Below are 12,625 nucleotides of genomic sequence, written 5' to 3' on the forward strand. Positions count from 1 at the left end.
TGAATGAGCCCTTTATATGATTCATGCACAATGTATTGTAACAAACATTGTAATAGAGTTCTGAAAGTAACATCTGTATTTTCTTTATATTTCACTAATGGTACATACCATGACTGTGTCCAGTTTCTGTTTGACTTTTTGCATTTTCATTGATATCCTTGATGAATGACTAATTGAAGAAAACGAGCCATTATATACAGTGCTACTATCAAAAATACTATCAAAAGTGCTGCTAAAAATCCTAGGTCCTTTAGGTGTAGATGTGTTTCCAGACTTCAAGTTTGCCTTACACACTTCTTTTATAGTCTCAGCCTCCATTTGAGCAACTAGGAGATAAGAGAGAACAAAAAAATGGTCATTTACATAAATCATCATTCTATGCTGCATTAAACTTTAGGGTATAAAATTGACTGCTTTGTGTGGTTACATTTGTCGAAAAACACATTTATATCTAATTTACAGTCATGAAATGGGACAAGTTGCAACAGGAATGGAAATACCCTTTACCACAACAGAGACAGAAAACAGCCACCTTATGGAAACAATTTTAAAATCTCTCACTGTTGTTAACAACACAAATTGCTTTTGGTGCAATTTTCACAAGTTTTCTCCATTTAAGCAGAATTTGGTTAGAGAAATTAATATCATAAGGCTTCCAAAGTGTTAATGTCAATACAACTCTACTTTGATGCTCAATAGCTGTGAATTTGAGTCTTATGAATTGTTTTTGAGAGTGAATTTAGTCAATAGTCAGATATGTTATTGGTATCTAGATAGGGAAAGCCAGGTCTTTCCTGCTTTGTGGGCACAGACAACAGAAAACCAGGTTCCACTAAATTATGGCTCCTGGTTGCAAAGTAATACTGGAAATGATTGTGCAATGAAGAGAACAATTCTGTACAGAAAAGCCCACTCTTTCCACTACCAATGCACAGAGGCATCAGTATGTACCAGTTACCAGATGTACTGCAGAAACTTACTAAGACTCCTATGACAGCCCCTTCCAAACCCATAACATTTATCATCCAAAGGACAAGGGTAGCAGATATAAAGAAAGTTCCCCTCCAAGCCACTCATCATCCTGACCTAAAAATATATTGCTGTTACTTCAGTGTCAATGGGTCAAAATCCCGGATCTCTTTCCCTCCCAGCATTGTGAATCTTTTGATACCATTGGTAGTAGTCCTTAATATTGGAAAATGAGCCTGGGCAGGTGGAAGGTGCATCAGTAGGAGTACATTTTGGAGATAGTGATCATTACTTAGTTAGCTTTAGGATAGTAATGGAAAAGGATAATGATAGGCCTGGAATAAAAATTCTAAACTAAAAAAATATTGTGGCTACTGGGAAATCTGAAACAAAACAAACATTGCTTGAGAAACTCAGCGGGTCTGTGGAGAGAAAACAAAGTTAACATTTGAAGTCTACTGACCCTTTCTCCATAACTAAAATAAAAGTTTTAAACTGGGGAAAGGCCAATTTTACTAAGATGGGATATGATTTAGCCCAAGTGGCCTCAGAGCTGCTACTTGCAAATTAAACTGTCAGAGCAGTGGAAGACATTCAAGGAGGAAATAGCAAGAATACAGGGAAAATATAACCCCATAAGAAAACGGGAGCAACCATGACCGGAGAATTTTGGAAATCAAGCAACATAAAGATGAGAATGAAGAAAAAAAAACTAATGTTAAATACCAATGGCTCAACATGACAGGGCACTTAGAATAGTAGTACAAGGGGAAATTAAAAAGGAAGTTAAGGAAGCTAAGACAGTGCATGAGAAAGGATTGGCAAGTAGAACAAAGTAAATCTCAAAGACTTATCTGAATATATGAACACAAGAATAAGTAGGGAACGCGTACGGCCTATGAGAAGGGACTATAGAGCTAGAAGTAAAGTGTGTGTGTGGGGATCTGGATAGGAGGGTACAGACCTCAAATAATACTTTCTGTCAGTATTCACATGGAAAATTGTGACACAGATACAGGTACAAGAGTAAAGAACTATGAAATATTACAAGAGCTTAACATAAAGAGGAGTTACTAGAGGGTTCAACAGCCTTAAAATTGTATAAATCTGCAGGATTGAGGGAGGTAAAGAGGAGATAATAGGAGTCCTGGCAGTAATTTTCACACCCTCTTTGGTCTCATGGTGCCTCATTATTAAAAAAGGAATAAGGGATTAATCAGAAAACTGCAGCTCAGTCAGTTTGATGGGGCGCTATTAGAAAGATGTCTGATAGAATACATCCACACTTGGAGAGACATGGATTAATCAGGGATAATCAGCATGCATCTGTTAACAGAAGGTCATGTATGATAAGGCTGAGAAGGTAGACCTTCATGGTGATGTCAGCCAGAATGGGAACTGAACCCACACGACTGTCAATACTCTACATTGCAAACCAGCTATTCAGCCAACCGAGAAAGTAAACTTCCAACAGTGCCTGCATCATGCAAATGGTAGGATGGAAGATCATGAATCACAGAACCTTCATCATTCTTTATCTTGTAATTCCTACATCCCATCATTCCTAAGTCCAAGTGGCATATCTTAATTTCCAGTTCAGAACAAGGTCTGCTGCTTTTCATAGTTCTTTTGGAACCAACCAACATACCCCCTCCCATCCCCAAATAGAGTTAACATTTTGAGTGCAGCACCTCTTCAGCAGGACTGCACATTAATAATTCAAAAAGTTAATTTTGCTTCTCTCTCTACAGGTGCTGCCAGACCTGCTGACTCTCTTCAGTACTTCCAGGTTGTGTTTCAGATTTCCAGCATCTGCAGTTCTTTGCTTTTATCTCCTAAAAAGTCTTTCTGTATTTTTTGTCGTTGTACTCATAGGGATTAAGGAAATGCTTCCTAATTAAACTTGAGCAGGAGAGTTAATACTAAGAGGTTTTCTTTAGATAAGTTTTCAGATTGAAATGGTTCACAAATTTATATCTTTGCTAAGTCTGAGCTGGGCCTTTCTTTTGTTATCTACCCTCCCTTGTGCAGTGACTCAGAATTGAGGATAACTTCCAGTTTATTGCGTTTGAAGATGGCTTATAAGTGAGACTCTGTCAAATGTGTGAAAAGTAGCACCTGAAAAGTTGAATAGATTAGTTAATTGGGCGTTTGTGCATTACTTCAGACATTGCAATTTCATTCTGTACAATGATGATGACGTCCCTCCAGATGTTTTAGGTGCCTTTCCAATGTGCCTTCTCTATTTTGGTCAGTCACAAGACAGAAATGAGTTGGCATGTATGTTTGACTTCTTATGATAAAGATTGACATAATTATTTGAGAACTTGGGTATTACCAGACATAAAATAGATTTGTGGTTTAGGTTCTGTGATGGTGACGTTTTTTTGAAAAAAAAAGGCTAAAAACTAATTTGGAATACTGAACTAAACACAATTTCCACAAAAACTTGTGATTTAAGGTAAGTGCCTTCAGGACACTATGGAATTATTGAAAGAAGAGTTGGACTGAAGGATCTGTCTCCATGCTGTACAGCTCCATGACTCTAAGCGTTTGCAATGCTGAATTTTATGATATGCATTTAAAAAATGATCAGAGGCCACTAGTAAATTGAGGAGAATTAGGCTCCAGTTCAGAATAACAGCTTTTTATTAGTTTTGTAGAAATTTCCAGACTGGAAGCTTAATTTGTAGAATCTGCAGATTCTAAGAGCTTGCAGACATCTCCTAGCTATTGGAACTAAAAAGGAGTCTATGCCCTCAAAACTGGAAAGTAATATCTAGGCTGTCAAAACTGAAGAGTCAGCTGAGTAAGAAATCTCAAAGTTAAGATAGTAGTGATACATCATCGGGATTGGGTATCTTCAAAGGATATTGCTAGGGGAAGAAAACGCTGCAGTTTTTGCTGTTTATGTTGAAAATGTTCTAAATTGGGCTTGGGTTGACAAGTGTTAAGGAACAAATGCCAGGCTATGGTCATCACTAATAAGAGATAATCTAACCACCGCCCCTTGACATTCAACGGAGTTACAATCACTGAATTCCCCATTATAACTACCAATCCTGGGAGTTACCATTGACCAGAAACTCAACTGGACTCACCACGTAAAGACAGTGGCCACAAGACCAGGTCACAAGCTAGGAATATTGGGGTGAGTAACTCACCTCCTAGCTCACCAAAGCCTGTTTGCCATCTACAAGGCAGTTAGGAGTGATATGAAATACTTCCCACCTGCCTGAATGGGTGCAGCTCCAACACCACTCAAGAATCTTGACACCATCCAGGAAGCAACCCACTTGAATGGTACTACATCCACAAGTATCCACTTGCTCCACCACTGTCGCTCAGTAGCACCTACAAGATGCACTGCAGAAGTTCATCAAGGATCCTTACATGGCCACCTTCCAAACCTACAACCATTTCCATCCAGAAGGACAAGAGTAGCAGATACACAATCACTTACAAGGTCCCCTTCATGCCACTCATAATTCTGACTTGGAAATATTTTGCTGTTCCTTCACCGTCACTGGGTCAAAACCCTGGAATTCCCTCTCTTATAGCATTGTGGGCAAACCCACTGCAGGTGGACTTCAGCAGTTCAAGAAGGCAGCTCAACACCACCTTCTCAAGGACAACTAGGGATGGGCAATAAATGCTGGCCAGCCAGTTACGTCCATAAATGAATAAAAAAAGTCTTATATGTAAATAGCTTTGCACTTTTTCCCCCTGTATAATCAACTTGTGCTCTTGTAGGAGGCAATGAACAGTAGGCAATTTGGCTTATCAAGTCTGTTCTGCCAGTCAAAGCCATTATGACTGATAAGACCATAAAACCATAAGCTGTAGAGCAGGGGTAGGCCATTCAATACATCAAGTCTGCTCTGCCATTCAATGTCATCGTGGCAATCTGATAATCCTCAACTCCACCTTTATGCCTTTTCCCACAAATCGTGACTGTTTTTTAGATTCCAGCCATGGAACTTCTTACTTTTATAACTTCAATCCTTTTGAAATAAAGTGTGAACAATTCTCAACTCAACCTTCCTGCCTTTTCCCCAGAACCCTGATTACCTCACTGATTGAAAATCTGTTAACCTCAATCTCAAATATACAGCTGTCAACATTCACTCCCCCTCCCACTAATGCTCCATGGCTTCAAAATCTGGAATGTGACAATTTGGGAATATTTACTGGGGTTCAGGTCATAAAACAGTCATTTGTCTGGTACTTCATGGAGATTGCTCCCAGATCCATGCTAAAGATTTCCCAGGCATAGATTTTGTTGGGAATAAGCTCGCACATGCCAGTGAGGGCTGGAGTTTGAAAGTTTAGGAAGCGGGTTAAGGGGGAAATGTAATTTTGGATGTGTAGTCCCTCCAATGAGTTCAGGGGATGTGAAGAATAATTAGCTACACCTAATTCCTACCTGATATTAGCAGCCAAAGCTACCAGATTACTTGATTGAAGTGGGCCTCCACCAACCATGGGCAAAATAGTAAGTGGTCACTTAAGGCCCTAAATAGATCAAACGGATGGCCTCACTTTGGACTGATGAGCACTCCTCTTCAAACCTACTGGTGGTAAGGGTATTGGATGTCACTTGGTTTCCTCTAATTCCAATACTGGGAAGACAAAATGCATTGCACTTTGTTTCTGTTACAAACACTGTTCTCTCACCACACATTCCATTCCTCTCCCTGACAAATGTTTGATGCTGAAAGATGATGTTAGCAACACTTGTGTCTTATTTGACCTCAAGGTGAACTTCCCGCAACACAGCCACATCATCAATAATATCACCTATATTGACATTTGATTCATCACTGGACTTCGGCTTTTCCTTAGCTAATCTGACACCAAGACATCCAGCTGTGCCTTCTATATCTTTGCAGTTAACTGTTCAAATGTAATCTTGATCAGCTTCCCAGGTTCTATCATTGATAAACTTTAGGTCAGTAAAACCCTGCGGCCCAAGTGCTGACTTAGACTAAGGCCTACCTCATGATTTCCCCGGTATGCGTGGACCTGTATTAGCCCCCAGTCAGGTACCTAACAGTTTCAAGATTCCCATCCATACTTTCAAACCACTCCATAGCCCAGCTCCTCATGATTTCAGTATACTTCTTTAGCTCTATAACTCCTTCAACCTCTGCATTTCATCAATTCTTAACAATTTGTATATCATTTGTTAATCACTCCACCACTGAAAGCTGCCGAGGCCCCAAGTTCTGGAATTACTTCCCTATATCTATACCTCACATCTATCCTTTGGGATGCTCCTTAAAACTTAATGTGATAGTTCTTCTGTCTAATATTTTATTATGAAGCTGAATGCTAAATGTTGCTCCATAATTTTCCTGTCAAAGATCCATGTGACATTTCAGTATATTAAAAATGTTTTTTAAATGCACATTGCTGGTGCAGCAAAATATTCCCCCAACGTGATCTCCTGTCATTCCCATTTCTATTGTATCTATTTAAACCACTTTAACCTTGGGCAGCACGGTGGCTCAGTGGCTAGCACTACTGCCTCACAGCACCATGTTCCCACGTTCAATTCCATCCTTGGGCGACTGTCTATGTCGAGTTTGCACATTCTCCCTGTGTCTGTGTGGGTTTCCTCCGGTTTCCTCCTGCAGGCCAGGTGAATTGACCATGTTAAATTGCCCATAGTGTTAGGTGCATTAGTCAGAGGGAGGTGGGTTGCTCTTCGGAGGATCGGAGTGGACTTGTTAGGCCGAAGGGCCTGTTTCCACTCTGTAGGGAATCTAATTTAAAAATACAAATGAATGAATTATAACAATATTTTAGAACGTAGCTGAGAGTCAATCACAATGTTTTTGGTCCGTAACCACATTTGATTGCATATGAATATAAGAACTTAGCACTTTGTGTTGATCTGCCATTTTGCACAATATGGGTGATTTCATCTTGGCCTCAATTTCACTTTTCTGCCCACATTCCTTAAGGCATTAATAATTAAAGATCTGTCTCTCTCCCCCTTAAATTTACTTAATGGTCCGGCATCCTCCAGAACCTAGAGTAAGGAATTTCACAGATTCACAACCATTTGAGAGAAGTAATTGCTCCTTTTCTGTTTTAAAACTACTAACCCTTATCCTAAAATTATGACCTATCGTTCTAGATTGTCTCACAGGAGGAAACATTAACTCTTAAGTCTACTTGGTCAATCCTCTTTAGCATCTTAGATATCTCAATTAGATCTCCTCTCATTCTTATGAACTCGAGAGAGTATAAGCCTAATCTCTCTTCATAAGACAAACTCATCTCTGGAATCAATCTAGTGAACCACTTCTGAACTGCCTCCAATATAACAACACCCCTCCACAAGTAATGGGACCAAACTTCTACACAATAATCCAGGTGCGGTCTCACCATTATCTTGTACAGCCGCAGCAAAACTTCCTTATTTTTAAACTATTCCTTTAGCAATAATGTCAAAATTCCATTTGCCTTCTTTATTACCTGCTGTACCTGGATACCAACTTTTTGCTATTCACGCATGAAGACTCCCTGATCCCTCTGCACTGAAGTCCTTTGAAGTTTCTCCCTATTTAAGCAATAAGTTACCTTTCTATTCCCCTGTCCAAAAGGGATAACTTCACACTTATCCATGAAACATTGTTAACATATCTATGTCCATTTGTAAATTTCTTACTTCTTCATTGCAGCTGACTTATCCACCTATTTTAGTGTTGTATTGGTTAGATCAGTTAAGTGTGGTGGATTTCTTCCTCTAAAGGACATGAGAGAACTAGATTGAAATTATGACACTGAGAAGTTTCATAGTCATCTGGTTTTTCCTCCCAAATTTATTGATTTACAAATTTAAATTCTACCAGCTTCCATGGACAGATTTGACTTTGCATTTTTAGGTTGTAAACTCATTAACAGTAACCTACCCATCCCAGTAATCCACCAACATTTTGGTGTTACCACAGATCGAAAACAGAACTAGTCTGACCATGCAAAGACTGCGGCTACAACAGGTCAGAAGCTGGGAACTCTGAAGCAGTTAACTCACATCCAGACTCTTCAAAATCTGTCCACCATTTACAAGGCACAAATCATAAATGTGATGAAATCCTCTCCACATGCCTGGATGAGAAGATCAACATCATCCAGGACAAAGAGGCTTATCTTGCTCGCTCCACCACTAATGCTCTGTGCCAGCGGTGTGTGCTAGATACAAGATGTACTGAAGCAACTCACCAAAGCACCTTCCAAACTCAATTTCCAGCAAGTGGAAGTCACCACCTGCAAGTTTCTCTCCAGTCACATACCATTTTAATTTGGAACTTTATAACCGCTCCATCATTGCTGCTCGGTTAAAATCCTGGAACTCCTTCTCCAACAGCAATGTTTTGTACCTTTACCAAACATACTGCAGCAATTCAAGAATGTGTCTTTTCACCTTCCACTCAAAGGCTATTAGGGCAATGTATTCTAGCTTGGCAGTTCCTCTCACAATCCAAGAAATACTAAGAAAAATAAAGTTGACTTGTAGGGTGAGGATAATATTTCTCTACAAAGCAAATTCTTGACTTTCCAATTTTCTAAGAAGTACATGGTACATTCAATTCAATTTCATGTAGCTACGGCCATGCACAAGGAAGTCCTCTGCAGTTGGGTTTTGAATAATTCAAGATGCACCTGCGTTTATGTACGTATCATAGAACATTACTGTATGATTTTGAACAATGTCACAATGTTTTCTATTGTCCAGAAAATAGATTGGTAACTCAAAAAATAGATTATGCTTAAACTCCCTTTATGATGATGAAATTGGGCATGAACAAAAATATGATCAAATATCTTAGCTATGGATGAGACAAATTCAACATCTATTACAGGACAATAAATTTACAACATTGTGAAAAATGTTTTGACTGAAGATAATCTCTACATGATGTTAAGAATTTTCTTTAATCTACTGTGCAAGTTCTTTTGAATAGAAACTAGGGGCGGGAGTAGGCCATTCAGTCCTTTGAGCCTGCGCAACCATTCAATATGGTAATAGCCGATGGGCCAACTCCCTTTCCCTGTTCCTGCTTTCTCCCCATATCTCTTGATGCGTAAGACCATAAGAAATAGATAATTCAGCCCATCGGTTCTTCTCCACCAATAAATGAGATTGAGGCTAATCTGGTCAACCTCAACTCCATTTTCCCATCCTTTCCCTATAACCTTTGATTTCTATTCTCATTAAAAATCTGTCCATCTCAGCCTTGAATATATTTAATTACCCAGCCTTTATAGTGTGATAAATAATTCTAAAGATTCATTACCTTACGAGAGAAGAAATTTCTTCTCATCTCTGTCTTAAATGTACGATCTCTTACTCTGAGGTTATGCCCTCTGGTCTTAAGACTCCCTCCCAAAGGTAAACAATCTTCCACATCAACTCTGTCAAGTCTCCTCGAATTTTAACATTTCAATAAGGTTGCCTTTCATTCTTCAAATATTTCAATGATACAGACTCAACATAATCTTTCCTCACAAAACAATCTCTCTATACCGGACTACCTCCATGCCAGATCCCTTTACCCTAAGAACTATGAATCCTTCCTGAATGCATTCAGTGTTTTGGCCTCACCCACTTTCTGTGGCAGAGACAGGGTCTCTTTTCAGTTTAGCCTCTGGAATTTCCCAAACCCGGTTTTATTGCATCAGGCATGTGCTCATTCATGCATTTTTCAAATTAAGTTTTTTTTAAATCAACCTGTTCAGAGTAGGTATTACACACCTCTGCAGTAGGTGGGATTCGAATTCAGGCTTCCTGGTTAAGTGATAGGGACTCTATTACTACATCATGACAGCCCCTTTCACTAGAGTTATGAACTGCACAAAGATAGGCTATTTGTTCCATCGAACCTGACAGTATTTATCGCTATACAAATTAATTCTCTCATGTTTACATACCATAGCTTTTCAATATTCCTCTGTAACTGGAATTTAAATTTTGTTTTAGGTTTGTTTTTAAGCTAAGGTATGTGGTGCATATAATCATGTCCCCTCTCGACCTCATCTGCTCTAAGGAAAACAACCCCAGTCTCTCCAATCTCTCTTCATAACTGAAACTCTCAAGCCCAGGCAAAATCCTAGTAAATCTCCTCTGCATCCTTTTTAGTGCTATCACATCCCTTCTGTCATGTGGATTCCAAAAGTGCACACAATACTCTAGGTGTGGTCTAACTAACATTTTATACAATTCCAGCATAACCTCCCTGCTCTTAAATTCTATGCCTCAACAAATAAAAGCAAGTGTGCCATATGCCTTCTTAACAACTTCACTTGTCTTGATATCTTAAGGGAGTGGTGTACCTGAAAACTAAGGTCTCTGTCAGCCTCTGTGCTTCCCAGCATCTTATCATTCATCACGTATTCATTTGACTTGTTTGTCCTATTCAAGAGCATCGTCTCACATTTATCCCAATTGAATTCTGTTTGTCACTGATTAGACCATTTAACCAGTTCATCCATATCTTCTTGTTGATTAAGGCTATCTTCCACAGTCTTTACGACACACCAATTTTTGTATCACTGAAAACTTACTGACCAACCTTCCTTCATTCAAGTCTAAAACTTTTACATAAATCACAAAGTGCAAGGGCCCCAAAACTGACCACTATGGAATTCCACTGGACACAGGCTTCCAGTTGGGAAAACACCTTTGCAACACCTCTGAATTATCATGCCATTCGTAGAATCACAGAATTATACAGCAGGGAAATAGACTCTTTGGTCCAACTTATGCATGCCAACCAGACATCCTGAATTGTCTAGTCTCATTTGCCAGCATTTGGCCTATATTCCTCTAAACCCTTCCTTGCATGCACCGACGCTCCAGGGAAAAAATCCCCAGCCTGTTCAGCCTCTGCTTATAACTCAAACCCTCCAATCCCGGCAACATCCTTATAAATCTTTTCTGAATCCTTTCAAGTTACACAACATCTTTCCTGTAGCAGGAAGACCAGAAGTGAACACAGTATTTTAAAAGTGGCTTACCAATAGTCTGCACAGCTGCAACACGACATCCCAACTTCTAAATTCAAAGCACAGATCTATGAACACAAGTGTGCCAAATGTACTCATCACCACCCTGTCTAATTGTGACTCCACTTTCAAGAAACCATACACCTGCACCTCTAGGTCCCTTTGTTCGGCAACATTCTAAAGGGCCCTGCTATAATCTATATAAGTTCTGCTCGGATTTGCCTTTTTAAAGTGCAACATTTCACATCCACTCAGTCAATTGTGAATCCAAGTTGCCAGTTTTCCTTGGACCCAATGGGCATTTACCTTTGCTATCAGTCTCCCAAGTTGGACCTTACTAAAGCCTTGCTGAAGTCAGGTAAACTACATCAAAAGCATTGCCCTCATTTTCAAACCTGGTCGCCTCTTCAAAAAAATTTCATCAAGTTGGTCAGACATGACCTCCCCTTAACAAAATCATGCTGACTGTTCTTGATTAATTTCTGCCTCTCCATTTGCGGATTAATTCTATCCCTCAGTAATTTTCCCACGACTGAGGTTAGACTCACCGGTCTATAGTTTCCCAGTTTATCTTTGCTTCATTCTTGAATCATGGTACCACACTGGTTGTCCTCCAGCCCGATGGGATCTCAACAATGTTCAGGGAGGATTTGAAAATTTTTACCAATGCCCCTGCTATCTCCTCCCTTTCCTCACTCAACAGCCTGGGATACATTTCATCGAGCCGTGGCAATTTTTCTCCTTTTATGCCTGCCAGACCACTCAGAAACTTCTCGCTGTCTATGCTAAACTCTTTAACCGTATCACGAATAAATGTGTTCAAGAAAATTTTCTTTATAAATGTGTGGATGCTCCTACTAGAGGAGGATCAAAACTTGACCTTCTTTTGGGCAATAACGGAGGACAGGTGACTAAAATAAAAGCAGAGGAACACTTTGAGTCTAGTATAGAAGAACCTCGATTATCTGGCATTTGATTAGTTGAATTTCAGATTATTCGAACAAGATTGCAAGGTCTCGATTCTTGGCTAATTATGTTAACCGGCATTTGATTATCCGGCCTTCGATTAACCGAACGAAATACTCCCCGCCCATGTCCTTTGGATAATTGACGTTCCTCTGTAATCATAATTCTACTAGTTTCAAAATGGTTACGGAAAAGGATAAGCCTTCCATAATAATTAAAGTTTCAAATTGGAGTAAGGAAAATTTTAACTATATGAAACAAAAACTTTCAAAAGTTGATTGCAGTAGACTGTTAGAGACAAAAAAACTGTAAATGCTAGAATGCAAGGTAGACAATCAGGAGGCTGGAAAAACGCAGCAAGCCAGGCAGCATCAGGAGGTAGAGAAGTCAACATTTCCCGGATAACCCTTCTTCAGGACTGTTCACAGATAAAAATACACTGACAAGTGGGAGGCTTTCAAGAGTGGGATGATGAGAGCTCGGAGACATTATGATCCTGTTAGAGTAAAGGGTAAGGGGAAAGTGAGGACTGCAGATGCTGGAGATCAGAGCTGAAAATGTGTTGCTGGAAAAGTGCAGCAAGTCAGGCAGCATCCAAGGAGCAGGAGAATCGACGTTTCGGGCATGAGCCCTTCTTCATTCCTGAAGAAGGGCTCGTGCCCGAAACGTCGAT

General features: G+C 39.6%; 1 protein-coding gene across 1 annotated transcript in view; it reads right to left on the reverse strand.

The window, feature by feature from the left end:
• ahi1 (Abelson helper integration site 1) overlaps positions 1-12,625 on the reverse strand; it is a 258,275-nt gene that overhangs the window by 127,666 nt on the left and 117,984 nt on the right. The window contains exon 18 of the mRNA XM_060857049.1: positions 109-326. Coding sequence (XP_060713032.1) covers positions 109-326 — 218 coding nt within the window. The remainder of the gene's footprint in view (positions 1-108; positions 327-12,625) is intronic.

Source organism: Hemiscyllium ocellatum, chromosome 3 (genome assembly GCF_020745735.1).
Source record: "Hemiscyllium ocellatum isolate sHemOce1 chromosome 3, sHemOce1.pat.X.cur, whole genome shotgun sequence".
NCBI classification, from domain to species: Eukaryota; Metazoa; Chordata; class Chondrichthyes; order Orectolobiformes; family Hemiscylliidae; genus Hemiscyllium; species Hemiscyllium ocellatum.